The sequence below is a fragment of the Fusarium odoratissimum genome, assembly GCF_000260195.1.
Source record: "Fusarium odoratissimum NRRL 54006 unplaced genomic scaffold supercont1.6, whole genome shotgun sequence".
NCBI classification, from domain to species: Eukaryota; Fungi; Ascomycota; class Sordariomycetes; order Hypocreales; family Nectriaceae; genus Fusarium; species Fusarium odoratissimum.
In genome coordinates this window covers 931,699-947,101 of record NW_022158692.1, presented here as the reverse complement: position 1 = coordinate 947,101, position 15,403 = coordinate 931,699, and the positions used below count along the sequence as shown (strand labels likewise).

Sequence of the window (15,403 nt, the reverse complement as noted above, 5' to 3'; positions counted from 1 at the left end):
TAGACGGAGGATCTGTAATCCAATGCCGTGAATGCCCGCCCGTCGGTAGCACTACGGCGTCTGAGTTGGCCGTTACGGTACTTAGTTAAGTACCTATAGGGCACTGCAAGCGGCCAATCTTGGTCCATTGGGTCATTTACCAGTCATTGAGTTGTTTTCGTATAAAGCCGCAAATGGTCTCAGTTTTGCTTTTTATTCTTCTAAGTAAACACCGATTTGTTTATTAACTTGCATGACCATTTGGTGGCTCTTACAAGGGACTCGAGGTTTCCTAGTGGAGTATCACATATGTGACTCGTCATTATCCGGCATCTCGGTACTTATCACACCGCACTAACCATGGGCAAATTTCAGGGTCGCAAGCTCGTGGCCTGCACGGCATGCCATTCTCAAAAGTTAAAATGCAGTGGAGGTGCGTATTTCAATTTGTCCATCCAAAGCCACTGTTGATCATATGTAGATATTCCATGTCACCGGTGCGTTCAACGAAATAGAGAATGCGTATATCCAAAGAAAGACAAATTCATCACAGTGCCAGAGAGTTATCTTCGTGGTATCGAAGAAAAGGCCAATATAAATAGTCAGTTCAGCTTCTTGGCTGGAACGGACGATTCAACGGCGCTTTTCGATACAAGCCAATTCTCTCCTACAGCTGAAGCGAGTCATAGAAAAGAACTGTGCCCAGCAGAAATCTTTATACAAAAGCTGACAGATATTTCTGCCTTGCTACACCCATATATACAGACAGAATCATGTCAGCAACTACAAGTGGGTGAAGCCGGTGAATTTGTTCCTTTTCGTCTGAAATCTGAGGATGGAGGTGAGTGGAACAAATGAAAACACCCTAAAACAGAAAATAGACTGATTCGAAAATTTCTTTTTAGGGGCTCAGATGTTAGTAAAGCTTCCATCAGAAAAGCAGGCTATGCATCTTTTACGTATCTTTGAAGGAGCAAACAGTGAATATCACTGGTTTCTCCGTCAACGATTTAGAGATCGGATACGGCAGACATACTCCCAGCCTACAAGTCACGTCGACGATAGAAATTGGTTCTGCCAACTGTCCCTTGTTTTGGCTCTGGGCCAAGCTCTGGAGAAGGAGCCAAAACAAGAGTCTGAAGAGACAAACGACCCATGGGATTTCAATCAACCTTCAGCTCCATTAGATCTTTTTGGACAAGCTGTGTCTTTGTTAATCATCTCAGAGACTCTAACATTAGAAAACCTCGAGACATTAAATCTCATGGTGAGCTAATGTTTCTGTTCCAGAGGAGCCATGAAAGTAGCTGACCGTTGCATAGGCTTATTACTGCCACTACACAAATCACCCGAAGGCAGCTGTCATTTACATCAGCCAGAGCGTAGCACTATCAAGGCTACTCCAACTTGACGATCCAGATACATACCAACCCAAGATTTCAGAGCGGCAAGACAGTAAAGGCCGATGCATCGCCAAAGAGCACATGCTTCGGCTATGGTGGACGACTGTCTGTCTGGATAAGACGCTTGCTTCAGAACTTGAAATGACGCCAGTGGACTTGATCCCATCTCTGGAGTTGCCGTTGCCGTCTTCAGAAGGTTTATCATCGGAGGATGAGGAGGAGTTCTTCGATTTGGAGCTGTTATTGGCAGAGATCCGGTCTTGAAGTGAGAAGCAGGTGCCAACTGTGTTGTCTTGCTCACGCATACTCCCAGTCGTCATAGGTCTTTTAAGGCTAGGGAGTCATGGTAATGAAATAACAGGGTGGAATTTCAATGGGACAGTCATCTAAGTGCAACAGAGAGGTTTTCTGCTTTACCTTCCAGCGACAGGTATGCCTCGGTGATCGATTAACTGGTTCAGTCTCTGTATGGTATGTTGAAGTCGTAAGTAGTGGTCCTTGAAAGATAGCCTGGCCATGAATGGACTTGCTTTACGATAGTATACTGGAATAGAGTCTAAATACCTATAGCCTTCCGACTGGAAATAGTTATCATTATTAGATACAATTCTATCAAAGCTCAGTCAGTACAGAGGTCAATCAAGTTGATATAAAAACAACGATTAGAAACCGAATTGTTCAACAACAAAGAACGAACACGGACGGGTTTGGGGATTGAATTATCTGACTCAGCTAGGCAGAAGGGGCTGGGCTATAGATAAATCATCAAAGTACCAGATAACAAAAGTTTCATTTCAAAGAGCAATATAGCCAAAGCGTCCTTTACAGTTCCAACCCTTGTCTCCTCCGTTGAAGCAGCGTTAACAAGATAAGGCGAGAAAAGAAGTATCATCTTCAACTGAGACGCGGTCCGCTCCTTCAAGTATTGATGGCATATGAGATTTAAGGCTAGAAGTCCGCCATCGCCCATTGCTAACCATGCACTAACATCCCTCACTCCGAATACAGCAAACCACCGATAAAAGCAACAAAAACGGGTATATACCCCCAATGAAACCACTCATTTCCCCCAATAAGAGATTTGCTCACGAATCCATCAGTGGCCAGCATGAAAAGGGCTCCAAGCAATCCCATTCCCATAAGTTTCTTGTCTCCGGTCAAGGCGTTGTTGATGAAGAGGTAAGAGACGACGATGTTGCGTGCGCCTTGCAGACGTGCGAGGGATAGGCAGGTCTTCCGGCTCTGAGGATCGGCCGGGATGGGGAATTTGACGATCTTGAGGGTGGCTTCCGGTCGGAGCATTGAGTTGATGCCGATGAGGCCAGGTATGGCGGAGATGACGAAGGCGCCGCGGTAGAAGAAAGTGTCCCACATTTTGAGGATTTCTGGAGATTTCTGGGTTTTCTGATGTTGCAAGAGGGAAGATGAAGGTTGAAGAACACGTAAGATTTGTTACGAATGTCAGAACCCTATATCATTGCATGGTGCGGACATAAGCACTATCCCCGTCAGGGGTGTATTAACTGAATCTCCGACATGTGGGATCGTAAGCTGCACTGCTATTCCGATCTTCCAAATAAAATCAGGTGTAATGAGTTCCCGAGTTGAGGTTTTATGTAAATCAGTAGTTCAATACTCACTGAACAACTCTCGGTGGGTCTTCGAGTTTGTGCTATAAAAGTTGTGCATATATAATTCTATCATGCAAAGATTGGGACAAATATTCAACATAGTATCTTGATTTATTTACAAATTATATACATCCAAATTCTTCCATCTTACGGAATTACTAGATGAGTTATGGCTAGTCAATCCATGAATACAGAGACATCGTCAATCATTGATCAACATGCGGTACTTCAGAAAGCTCACCCAAAGTGAACCGTACAACAATGCCGCGAATTGTAAACGGAATGGAACATGGCACTCAATATTTCTTATGAATCAAGAGACGGCCGAGCTATTTCAAGCAAGTCGGGTTGTGTGAGGACTCCATCAACTTATTCGCCGCTTCCATCCTTGAGACATAACAACTATATACTGGGATGATTTTATTGGTTCACCATGATACTAGCTAAAGCTAAGAATAGATTCATCTCTCTGAAAGACTGGGCAACTTGTATACAATTCCACTCCTGATTGGCGTCAATATCTGATAAAGGGATGGATGTGAAGGGTTAGCCAGCACTTACCCAAGTCCAGTCACAAGGCCAAACTAACACCATAACACTTTCCGCTATGAAATTATAGGACATACAACGCGGAATTATCCAAATGACCTGGACATGCATATCCAGAGCGGGTATCGGAGTGTTTGTCCAGCTACAGAAGCATACACAGCATCATCTGACCCAGTCAACATCAACAACATCACGATAAGAAGCCCAACCCCACCCACCACAACCGTAAAGCATTTCCCCATCCGTGTCGTAGATACGTCCCCTATCTCGGGACTATCAATCCTACGTCACCCTCACCCGCGATAACGCTACTGTACCCCGCGTTTCGACTCTCATTCGACCATCCCAAAAGGGTTATGTTAACCCGCAGGCGTCCTCGAAATGTAACCAGATTTGGGTTTCGCTGGCGTTTATCTTGACGATATGCTTGACGTAGAAACAGGTATGGCATAAAGAAAAAGAAGGCTGCTGTGTAGATGATCGTGACTCTGTAACTATTCAATACCATTGTTTGCTTGTGAAGGATATTCTTCATCATGCTTGTCTTTTCAGAAAGTCTTCATCCTAATACGGTTCATACTGTACTTGTTGTATCGTTTTGTGCCAGTGCTTGTGCGTGTTTGGGTCTCTTGGCTCATGCTCTTGTGTACAAGCGAAAGGCTCTCAATCGATATGCGTATCCATCATCTCCCCCACCAGAACCTGTAAAGAAGACTGCTCCAGTAGATTATACTACTGTCTATCCTCCATCGCAAAGACACGCTCTCCCTGAGATATCACCAGAGTTTGGCTCTGAAGATGTTGACCTTTCTGTGGCATCAAAGCCTCTCCTGAGACTGGATGAGGACTATCGTCATGCCAATCCCAGCACATTCAACTTCACCAGCTTCAGTGTTGGTGAGATTAGACGACTTGGAGATTTCCCCGACTATGCAAAGCTGTCAGGTGTTCCCTTACCAGAGCCTCTCAAAAGCTTCAATGTCGACAAGGCAATGCCGAGACCATATCGCCCATTCCGGTGGGCTTATCACCAGACCATGTGTAGGTGCTACTCCATGGCCTCGAATACAGCGACGAATGACTAACACCATTTAAAGCGTTGAAGAAGATGGATCCAGACTTCTGGCTAGAGATAGAGAACACATATCGCGAACGCGTCGCCCAGCGACAAAGCCTCTACGCAAAACACGGCAAAGATGTCCTGCAGGCCTTACCCGGCTCTGAGCTCGCATGTAAAGAGCTCATGGAGATGGTCATTCAGTTCCTCTGCGCGCGGTATCCCCAAGCATTTGAACTCCACGGCAAAGTATTTGTCAATCACATTCTGGCAGTCAAGGAAGATCTTGATGAGACCGAGCCCTTGCTCTTCCTTCTCAACCACGTCCCCGAGGACTTTGCACTCACACTGCGGGATCCTGCGACAGGACGGTATTGTTTCAGAGCTGGCGTGATTTGTTCTTCTGTTGGATGGAAACTGAGTGAGAAGATTGGACTGGGATTGCCACAGATACACGCCCCTGTGCCTGATTACAAGGAGAAGATGGAGTTTAGCATGGACCGGTACGTCAGCTTGCAGTCTGCCACGATGATACGTTGCTAACTGGATGACAGATTCTTCACAAAAATGCCTACCAACAGTCCCATCCAGCGCGGGTCCTGGGGTCTCGAAGTCGGTCAACCGCTCTTCATCCCCTCCGAAGACCCCGAGTTCAAGACTCGAGAAGTTCAAAACCCCTCTCTTACCGAAGAAGACATCTCCCTTCGAGTTGACTGGCAGACCCTGCGTCGCCTACCTCTTTCAGGCGCTATCGTCTTCAACTTCAAGGCCTTATTCACGCCAATGACCGAGTTCAGAGATGAGCCGCACGTTCCCTCTCTGGTCTTGAAGGTGTTGAATGAGGGCAAGGAGAATATTATGAAGTACAAGGGGACATGGCATGTTGAGCATGTTACGAAGCCGACGCTGAGGAAATGGGAGAGGGAGCAGATTGAGAAGGGGCTGATCCCGAAGGATTGGGAGGTTACTACATTGGCGGAGAATCCGTTCTTCCCAGGGTGGGAGAGGAAGTGGACTGTCAATTGAGTGACGGCCTTATATAGCAGTATTTAATTTATTTACTATGCATTTTGTAATCTCTGAGCTCGATAACTTGTGATGGCTTCATTCGACAAGTTGATAAGCACGCAGCTGGGAAAGAGGAGACTCAGAAAGGTTGAACAAGTCGAGCATTAACAATGAGTGTTCATCTTCGTCATGAGAATTTTTATTGTAAAAGTTCAAATGAATGCTTCGTTTATGGCTAGGTCATCTATCGAAATATTGCATAACAGACATAAGATTGCTCGATCAACTCAGAATGGCCTTCTACCAAGGGTATTTCCTAATCTCATCCTCCTTCTCGACATCCAACCCCCTCGCCAACTGCTTCTCATGCTCTCTATCAAGATACTCCAACAGCACCTCACCATACTTCTGCTTCCCCTTGTAGTTCGCAACCTTGTCATCCCAACTCCTAACCGCACTCGCCAACCTCCCGGGAACATGATCCTCCTGCGCAATCTCCGTCACAGGGTGAAAATACGTTCGAATGGTAAACACCACACCACCAGTCTTTGGCAACCGCCTCAGAGACTGTCGCTCAGAGCGAAACATGTGGTGCTCAATCGCCTTGTCCTTCTCAGCGGTGCTCCAGCTCACAGAGGGTGCGTCTTCACTGCCGATACTCCAGCTCCAGGCTAGACTGTCGTCGACTTGGAGGAAGTAGTTGTTGCGGTTGTACACTGTTTCTGGGCGCAGGCGTTTGAAGAACTTGCACATTCCTGTCTCGAGCTTTTCCTTGAAATGGGGGACGTCGCCTGATGTGTGAATTTCGGAGAGGGACATGCCGTATTTGTCTGAGAGACGCCAGAAGCCAGCGAGGAGAATGGCACCAGCGAGGAGATAGTATTGACCATCAGGACGCTCGACCATGATGGCGAGATCGTCTTGGATGAGGCGGGCGCAGATGGCCATGGGATCTTCAGCTAGTGGACGCTCAATAATATTGAAGTCTTCGCCCGACCATTTATTCTTGATCCCAACAGCCGTCCGTTCAAAAAGACTCGGATATCTCGCGGGTAGATAATCAGCCAACTCCTGCAGAAGCTCAATAGCAGCAGGATACGCATCAGGGTGCGTATCAACACACTTGGTCCCCCTCTCCTTGATCCTCGCAGCTTTATCAGCGTGGTATTTCGGATAGTGGTTATCCAGCTCAATCCACTCCTCTACGGGACACGTCCGCAGACCCATGGTGACTTGGTAGTTGGGGCCATAGCGGAATGCTCTGTAGGGAAGGGGCTTGGTCTTGTCGATGGACCAGTTGGGGTAGGGCTCTGGGATGGGGGTTTTGTAGTCGCTGGGTTGGTAGTTTGATGATACGGGAGGGAGTTTGCTTTTGTAGCGGAAGCTTTTGCGGCTTTGGATGATGTCGTTGAGCTTGTAGCCGAGAAGGGCGAGGCTTGTTATGATGCTGAGGAGTATGACGGCTTCATGGGGGCCGAAGGAGGATAATGTAGAGTCCATGATCATGTAGAAAGGCGAGGGCGACCTATCTTGAGATGCAATTACAATAGAAGATACTTGTGCTGTGAAACAACCGTGTAAGTCAACACATATATACACAACCCTCAACACTCCTAGCAGCCATACCACCCATTTTAACCCACCATCCCACTATCACTCCCTCTCGTAAAAACAAGTTACGTATCTATCATTTCACAAACCGGAAATCGCTTCTCCAAACGGACGCTCCACGCCCCGCGACCTCCGCATCCCGAAAACCCCACCATCTTCGAACCGGACAACTTGACCCAAATAGGAAAAACCATGCTATCGCCATCTTATCATTCCCCGCAAACACTCCGGTAACATTGCTCCAAAGAGGGAATGAATGTTTGGTGATGGCTAACCTCGCCGCTTATGTGTGAAACTAGAGTAAGTATCTCGAGGAAGAATGAGGCTTGAGAGATGGGTATATGAAAGGGACTCTTCCTCGATTGTCTGTATCTAGCATCAAGCAATCTACTTCTGTCTCAAACATTCCATCTCTTCACCTAAACGAACCCTTAAAAGTCAATCTCCAAAAGACTATCAAAATGGCCTCCTTCAAGCACTTCGCCCAAGCCCAATCCAAATTCGAGATCCCCCCTCTCTCAGGCGGAAACACCTTCATCGGCGACATCCACTCCACGCCCGAAGGCGCCGAGAAGCCCCTGGCCATGGGTCTTTTCCGTGTCAACAAGGGCGAGCCTCTCACATACACATACAAGTACGACGAGTGCAAGATCATCCTCGAGGGAAACTTTGTCATCGAGGACTCGACGGGCCAAAAGGTCGAGGCCAAGGCTGGGGACGTGTTTTATATCCCCAATGGCGCTACGCTTACTTTCTCTTCGCCGGATACAGGGTTGGCGTTTTATACTGGTGCGAGAAAGATGGGCGATCTATAGATGGGAAGGGCTTGGATAGCGGGATCTGATAGATTAGAATGCTTCCATATATGAAGCTCTCAATTAAGCCAATAACCCAAGTTAAACTCATACTGTGATATCTCCCCTATAAACTCCAACATTGATCCAATAAACAATCTTATTCACAGTCACCTAACCAAACATTGATCTCAAGTTGTTATCCTCCATCACATCCACCCAATGCACCGAAGCCGACCCAGGTGCTTCACTATCATAAGCATCCCATATCGCTTTGATAAGTTCCTTCGCCATCATGACTGGTTTCGGCGGTAAACTGCTCTCCAACATGTTCAGCCGACCGGTGATGAAATGCCGAGCGTTACTAATGTCGAGGGACATGCGGGAAATTAGGTTGGCAGGTGGCGGTGAAGTGCCTAGCATATCCATAGAGAAGGGATCCGTCTGGAAGTTTGACGAGCCGATGCCTGTATCGAATGAAGAGGTAGAAATGTCAAGCATCGTCGTGGTATCGTAGCGAAGGCCAGTACTCGCGGTGATGTACAGCAAAGGCTGGATACAGCGTGTGCCAGAATTGGGCGGAATATGCTCCAAAACATTAACAAGACGGAGACTCAACGGAATAATCCACTCCTCCCAAGGAATATGTCGACTATTCGCATGAACAGAATCAGTCGGTAATCGCAAAGCCACCAGATCCGGGAACGTCTGATACAGCTGCAGCAACGCAGCGAGTTTATAAGCCTCAGCGACCTGCGCAAGATGAAGCGACGGTGTCCGATAATCTCCCGTGTTAGCAACACAAAGAGTATTCTGGAACTCAAGCCCCAGAAGCTTCTCCTCCAACCCCTGCGCCTCTTGGATCTCCTCCAGAGCTCGCTGGAAATCCCGCCCTGTTTCTTTCGGTAGTTTCAGATTTCTTCGGAAGCTTCGGCAGAGTCTTATCGCTTGCGCGAAGAGCTGAGATGCGAGCGGGGAAATGCCAGTCCACGGGTGTGGTGAGTTGTCCATGTATCGCTCGGCTAGTTGCATTGAGGAGTCGGTTTGAGGGCCTGTGACTGGATCATCGGTGTCGAGAGCTGTGTCGTCTTGGTTAACTGCTGCGAGGAGCATTTCACAGTAAGTTAGGCTTCTGTTGAAGAAGGATAAAAGTTCGAGGTCCTTTGCTGAAAGTGATGAAATACGGCGGTTGAGGCGATTTAAGATCTTGCGAGCTGATCGGAAGAATGGTAGACCTAATTGTCTCGCATCAACCCAACACACCGTGGTTCCCAGGCAAAATAGTGAGAATAATGCACCAGCGGGCATGTTATCGACAGCTGGGTTCTGAATAATCTCTTCTGCCTCTGAAAGAACTGATCCGGTGGCCGCTTGCAGGAAATACATAGCCGATTGCTTCATGTGCGGTAATCGCGTAGACAAGAATCCAGCAGACATGCTCTGCAGCGAACTAAACACAGATTGTGAACTCGTGCATAGCTCAAGAGCGAGTTTTCGATTGAGGTTAAAGTCTGAATCGAAACCAGACCATAATGTACAGACTTGTTCGAACCAGTTGCTGATGAGGAGGGATGAAGTGTCGGTTATGAGACCAACAGTGAGCGGCGTTCCTTCAAAGTATTGAGATTCATTCGTCGGCGTAAGAGCTTGAGATGTCATTTCGACATTCTGGACTGTCATGTCGCTTATATTCTCTTCGACGATGGAATTCGACCGCGCAAAGATATCATTATCCGGCTCGGTACAAGAACTCGTCGTCCAACTCGCGTCACCAAGGATTGAAGTGTTGTCTTCAATTGGCAACTCCTCAGCCAGCGCTGGAGCAAGTGTATCTAGCGGAACATCGAATACCGCAGAAGGTGTCGCTACGAATGACGGCTCGGGTTGCATAGTCGAACTTCTTCGCGAAGACGTTGGTGAGGTCGGGGCCGCGAGCTCAAAGTTTACTTCGCCAGGTTGATGTTTGAAGGACCATTTAAACTCTTTCCAGTACCCACCGCATTTAACGCCTTTGCGAATACATCTCAGACACTCGGGTCTTGTTTCGTCGCATTTTGTCTGGATAGTCAGTATGTGTTCTCAGAACAAGCAAAAAAAAGAACAAGCAGATTGACCTACATGTTTTGCCTTGCAAGTAACACAACCTGAGCGTGATCGTGGATTAGGACCATTCTTGGTCTTTGAAGCTCTTCTGCAATTTGTCTTTGTTGATGTTTTCGTCTGCATTTTGCACCTCTTTACTTGGTAAAAACGAAGAGGCTGGAGCTATGAAATGAAAAGGAGAGAAGATCGTCCTCGCAAGAACATGGAGGTGTTGGTCATTAATGGGGATTCGAGAAGGGACATGGGGGGCGTGGCAACGTATCTCCAGGCCCTGGACCATTGGACGAGATAAAAACGCGGGGAAGTGCATCACTATCAGCCACTAACAGACGCTAATTCTTGGTTCACTGTGACGACGTGACGCTGATAAGAGGTGAAGCTATTTGTTTCCCCTAAGAGATAGGCTTTGGAAGCCGAGATGAGACGTATACGTCTGAGCGATGTTCTGAACTCTTCTATCTTATGAACAGCTTCTATCGTATTGAGGTCAATGTCTCATAATGTGCTCTTCAACGCGGAAACAGCAACTATATATCCATATCCCGGGTCACATTCTAGAGCTCAAGTGGACATTTGGTGGAGTCAAGCATCGATCCCGATACTCCACCAACTCGCATCTCGGCACTCGCTTATCAAGCCTAACTACGATAAGAATTCAACATTCAAAGCTCAGATATCTCAAACATTAACATTAAACAGCTCAACGTTTCTTATCATCTCAGAACCTAAACCTTCGTCTTCTTACAGCTCATGTCAGAAAGCTTCCAGAAGTCATGGCTCACTATTGATCTCCGGCAAGATGCGGGGTGCACACCCAAACCACATGCTCACTAATGACGCCTCGTCTTCTGTTTCGTGTAACTCTGTCCTCCAAGTTTTTGAGAGGCTCGATCGTAGCAAACTATTACTAAATGGAAATTCATTGCCGGCATGTCAAGTTCATGACATCCCCTGGAAGCTCCACCTTGAAAATCCGGGGTATGGGGTAAGCTACACGGATAACGTCAATTCATTAAAACTAAGCTGTTTAACCTGGAAATACATGTTATATAGTGGCCTTGTAGAGCCTTGATTCGATATTTTATTCTCGCAAATATATACACTCATAGATAGCATCACTGGTTTTTGAGACGGGAAAAGAGATGGTAAGGCATGAACCTCTCCAGCACTTTGAACTCCGGCACCTTGTTAATGTATATGAGACATTCAGTGCTCCGAACATGGTGACCAGGTATAGTCAATTTCTGGCTCTTTGATCGGAGTTCTATATTCCTGCTCTATTTATACGTCTAAATCTAGATCAAACACAATATCTACTCTACAGCCCAAATCCATCTACAACCTCGCCTTCACACCATCCTTCTCAAGATCCGCCTTCGCCTTCCCATTCCACCTCCTCCACAATCCTTTCCTCAACTCCGTACCCTCTATAAAATTCCTAAACCACTCCCTCCTAAACTTGGGCAACTTGCGTCCCACCCCTGGCTCACCCTCACCCGCAAGCTCCCTCACCGCCTCAAAGTAATCCTCAAAGTCCGGAAACACAACAGAGAACTTTGGTCCATCGCCGTGTGTCTGTATCCTCTCATCCTCCCACCTCTGCATCTCCTCCTGTGAAGGTACAGACGCTCGGCCTGCGAGGATACGAGCTGCGTAGACGGCTTGCCACTCGAAGATCTTGAACGTGAGACCTGCGCCTACTGCGCCGACGAAGAGCAGCGTCGGATCTTTCTGCCATACGATGTGTTGGTATAGACCGGGGACGCGATTGTTGCGGACGGGGAGGGAGGGGAGGAATGGGAGGGTCCAGCTGTAGCCTGTGCCGAAGATGATGTGGTCTACATCTGCAACGCTGGTTCCGTCGATGAAGTGCACTGTTAGGTTGACGACCTTGGCGATGGATGGATGTTGCTGGATCTTGGGGTGGTCAAAGGCTGTGTCGCCGAAGAAGACGTTTGTGGTGTGGCCGATGGTGACGCAGTGAATTGGTGATTTGGCTGTGTCGACGAGATCAACTGCGATATCAGCCGCTGATACAGAAGCACCCACAACAACGACTCTCTGTGCACGCAAATTAGTACTGACACTGCCTTAAGGTCGCACAACTTACCTTGCCGTGAAAAGAGTCTCGACCTCGGAAGTGCTTGCTGTGCACCACACTTCCCGGCCTCGTCTTCTCAAACCGCTCCAAGCCCTCCACAGCCGGAATATACGGCACCCAGTAATGGCCGCTCGCCACAACCACAGCATCAAAAGTCTCACTCCACCAGTAATCCTGCTTCTTTCCCTCCTTTCTCAACACAACCTTCCACTCATCACCGGTCTTCTCAACATGTTCCACGGTGGTGTTGTACGAGATGAGATCTTCGTAGTGGTTACGATGCAAGATACCTGCGATGTAGTCACGCATGACTTTCCAGTGCCGGAAGGGCGTCTCGGGGCCGTGCATCCCGATTGATCTCTCACTGCGGATTTCGGGGATGGGCTCTTGTGTGAACTCCATGGTGGATGTGTCAACGTTGGTTTCTAGGTATGGGTACAGAGATGATTCTTCATGGCGTGGTTGCGTGGACTTGGGAAGAAGTGTTGGTAAAGTCTCAGGGATGGGCAGTTGCTCATCTGCTGTACGATCTGCGAGCTTTGCCAGATTTGAGATTGTTGGAGGTTGAGTTGTATCACCAATCCTTACACCGTCAGCTCAAATTCTCTCACCATATAATCTGGTAGTTTACTAGAAATCTGATGACTTACCAACATCCTCCAGGCCCTTCACGGCGTTCAAAAACCCTGATAAGATCAAACGTCTTCTCTTGCGCCAAAGCATCAACCGCAATAGCACCCGCTGGTCCGGCGCCGATGACCGCCACACGTTTTACACGAGGGACAGACATGGTAACAAGCCAATGCAGAAAACAGCGCAAGTGTAACGACAGGAGAAGCGGAGGAGATGATCTATTGTTGTATGCGACAAGTGAGGGAGGCGAAATATAGAAAAAAGAAAAGATTTAAAGTCCTTTTGTCGTTGAGTTGGAGGATTTTAGCGGCCGATATGCTCCACATGCGGCACGTTTGTCAGACCAGACCCTTGATTGTGCCTCAGATGCGATATATCACGCCATAGCAAGGGGTTGTGATATATACATCTCCGATTTGTTGTAAAGCTGTAATTGAGTTTGTGTCATGGGATTGTCCGTATGAGATTTATGGATTCTAACGCCATTTATTGATTTGCCGAGCTTCTAGAGGATTTGAGTGACACTGATAAGCCTGACAAGGTTTATAAGAGTTCTCGTTTATATCAAAGCTCGGTACGATGAGTTTACCATCACCTCTGTAGCATATGAAAACACAGACCAGACATATTCACCTCTAGTAGTCCCCGCCCACAACAAATGTTAAACTCAAAAGCAATGGTATTGAAGGTATAAACTGCATGACCAGATGCATCGCAGAAAACATCACCATGCAACATGCACTCCCAACTCCAAACAATCAACCATCTTGACAACGACCCAGATGCAGACAAGCCATGAACGCCACGCAGAATAGACACAACAGCCGTAACTTTTCATCAAACCCATAGTTCATCAACATCTAAACAATAGCTCCATACTGTCTGAACGAAGCTCGCGATGATGGCGGAACAGACTGTTCAGGTCGATACGTCTCTGGGCCACAACGTTCCAACTCTCGGAGCCAAGCATTCATCCTCGCCTTCTTATCATCGCCCAGACTCCCATAGTCATGCGCAGCCCAATCATCCTCGCTCAAGCTCCACAGCGTCAGATGTTCAAAGATGGCCATGACAGCAGAGATGACAATAACCGCAATCGGATTTCCCCAATCATCGGACCACGCAGCGTAGAATATCAGCACAAACGCATCGAGCGCATCGCTGAACAAGTTCGTCGCAAGCGCACGGGTGACTTCGCGACGAGCAGCCGAGTCGGTCGCAGCGTTTGTAGTATCGCTCGTGTACAAAAGCCCCGAGAGGAGAATATCGCGAATGCCAATTAGACTAGCGAGCATATATGCTGAACCATCAGGTGCGATATCGAGGGCCCAGAGGCCAAACCGTGGGTATGCTATTAAGGAGACACCGCGGGCGAAACGGGCGAGAGAGAAAGTCGTGATGGCGAAGCGCTGAACATGGTTCGCTGCTGTAGGAGCAGGAGGTGGTGGTTGCTCATACGGCGATGCGATAGCTGTGGGCGTGGAGATGGGAAGCAGAGGAGAATTTGAATGTGGAGGCATTGCCTTGATTATTACGTTGGTGTTTCAAGCCGTCTCGTCACAGTAGATATTAGGTGACGTTGTTGGAGGAGGAGGATTTGGATCAACGAGCTCAAAATTATCACGGGCCTGTATTAAAAAGACCATGAAAAAGTAGAAAACAGGAAGACTCAAGAGAAACGGGAGAGTTGCGAGTAATATGAATACCATAATGACACAAGAGATATTATCTTCCAAGGTCTTGTAACACCCATGCCTAGCACCAAAAAATCATCAAGCTCACGCGTTTCCCCACAGATAAAGTGGCGTCCGTTTTAGAGGGCGATGACCCCCAAATTCGCTCCCCTCCATCACGATCTCGATGCGACGCAGCCTTGGGAACTTTAGCTCCGACAGTCGGTGAGAGAAGAATGAGTGAATGATGAAGCGATGTTTTGATGTTCGATGTTTGGGAGGGGATGATCGCTCTGCAATAGGGGTCCTTCAGTGGCGATGAATCATGAATGGTGCATTGCATGTGCCGTCTATATTTGCTTCCCTTCTACAGTCAGTAATTCTACTGTTTATGGATGTGATGCTTTGGTGATGAACTGGTGGAGATAAGACGATATCATCCCACTCCGACCTGCTTCTAATCAAACCACTACCACCATAATCACCACTCTCTTCTCCCCCGTGTTCCTCTGCTTCGACAGGCGCTTTCAAGGGGTCGCACATCAGCCTCTCTCGATGCGGCCTTGATCACACCCTCATCAATACAAAGAGGGTTGCTAGCATGCATCGCGTCTCTCCCGCCTCTGAGCGGGGAAGAGCTATATCTGACTCGCGACAGGGATTAGCTATGGTGTTTTCCCAGCCTTCTCTAGTGCCTTTTCCTCTGTAACTGGTTACAATGGGTGAAATATGGTGACTTGAATTGTCTTGCGATGGTGTTCTCATATGTTGTTTTGGGTCTTGTGCATAACAGATCAACAAGCTAGCCAGCCTCGCCTCTACAAGTCTACCACTCTAACTGCATTCACAGAGTTCATTTGA

The 15,403-nt window shown here is 47.7% G+C and overlaps 8 protein-coding genes across 10 annotated transcripts; 3 read left to right on the top strand and 5 right to left on the bottom strand.

Annotated features, from left to right (window-relative positions):
* Positions 1-222: 222 nt before the first annotated feature.
* On the top strand, positions 223-1,898 carry FOIG_04972 (uncharacterized protein). The gene is made up of 4 exons (XM_031203310.1): positions 223-412; positions 461-820; positions 885-1,246; positions 1,302-1,898. Exons 1-4 carry the CDS (start codon positions 340-342, stop codon positions 1,644-1,646), a joined length of 1,140 nt encoding a protein of 379 aa, XP_031066889.1. The 5' UTR covers positions 223-339; the 3' UTR covers positions 1,647-1,898.
* A 185-nt stretch (positions 1,899-2,083) lies between these two features.
* FOIG_04971 (uncharacterized protein) lies at positions 2,084-2,822 on the bottom strand. Its single transcript, XM_031203309.1, has one exon. It carries the CDS (start codon positions 2,754-2,756, stop codon positions 2,376-2,378), a length of 381 nt encoding a protein of 126 aa, XP_031066888.1. The 5' UTR covers positions 2,757-2,822; the 3' UTR covers positions 2,084-2,375.
* Positions 2,823-3,965: 1,143 nt separating this feature from the next.
* On the top strand, positions 3,966-5,645 carry FOIG_04970 (uncharacterized protein; the record flags this gene model as incomplete). The annotated part of the gene is made up of 3 exons (XM_031203308.1): positions 3,966-4,603; positions 4,660-5,122; positions 5,174-5,645. Exons 1-3 carry the CDS (start codon positions 4,099-4,101, stop codon positions 5,643-5,645), a joined length of 1,440 nt encoding a protein of 479 aa, XP_031066887.1. The 5' UTR covers positions 3,966-4,098.
* Positions 5,646-5,808: 163 nt separating this feature from the next.
* FOIG_04969 (alpha-1,2-mannosyltransferase) lies at positions 5,809-7,313 on the bottom strand. Its single transcript, XM_031203307.1, has one exon. It carries the CDS (start codon positions 7,131-7,133, stop codon positions 5,928-5,930), a length of 1,206 nt encoding a protein of 401 aa, XP_031066886.1. The 5' UTR covers positions 7,134-7,313; the 3' UTR covers positions 5,809-5,927.
* A 228-nt stretch (positions 7,314-7,541) lies between these two features.
* On the top strand, positions 7,542-8,140 carry FOIG_04968 (uncharacterized protein). Its single transcript, XM_031203306.1, has one exon. The coding sequence runs from the start codon at positions 7,580-7,582 to the stop codon at positions 8,051-8,053; it is 474 nt and encodes a 157-aa protein (XP_031066885.1). The 5' UTR covers positions 7,542-7,579; the 3' UTR covers positions 8,054-8,140.
* On the bottom strand, positions 7,611-10,344 carry FOIG_04967 (uncharacterized protein). The gene is made up of 2 exons (XM_031203305.1): positions 10,151-10,344; positions 7,611-10,090 (listed from the first exon to the last, which is right to left on the bottom strand). The coding sequence occupies exons 1-2, from the start codon at positions 10,256-10,258 to the stop codon at positions 8,207-8,209; spliced, it is 1,992 nt and encodes a 663-aa protein (XP_031066884.1). The 5' UTR covers positions 10,259-10,344; the 3' UTR covers positions 7,611-8,206.
* A 951-nt stretch (positions 10,345-11,295) lies between these two features.
* On the bottom strand, positions 11,296-13,213 carry FOIG_04966 (dimethylaniline monooxygenase (N-oxide forming)). Of its 3 annotated transcripts, none has more exons than XM_031203304.1 (3): positions 12,868-13,213; positions 12,246-12,819; positions 11,296-12,196 (listed from the first exon to the last, which is right to left on the bottom strand). In XM_031203304.1, the coding sequence occupies exons 2-3, from the start codon at positions 12,636-12,638 to the stop codon at positions 11,471-11,473; spliced, it is 1,119 nt and encodes a 372-aa protein (XP_031066883.1). In that variant the 5' UTR covers positions 12,639-12,819; positions 12,868-13,213; the 3' UTR covers positions 11,296-11,470. The 3 variants fall into 3 exon arrangements, with proteins under 3 accessions (XP_031066883.1, XP_031066881.1, XP_031066882.1); XM_031203302.1 differs by having other exon boundaries at positions 12,887-13,213; XM_031203303.1 differs by having other exon boundaries at positions 12,246-13,213.
* Positions 13,214-13,323: 110 nt separating this feature from the next.
* On the bottom strand, positions 13,324-14,981 carry FOIG_04965 (uncharacterized protein). Its single transcript, XM_031203301.1, has one exon. The coding sequence runs from the start codon at positions 14,387-14,389 to the stop codon at positions 13,730-13,732; it is 660 nt and encodes a 219-aa protein (XP_031066880.1). The 5' UTR covers positions 14,390-14,981; the 3' UTR covers positions 13,324-13,729.
* Between the last annotated feature and the right edge of the window lie 422 nt (positions 14,982-15,403).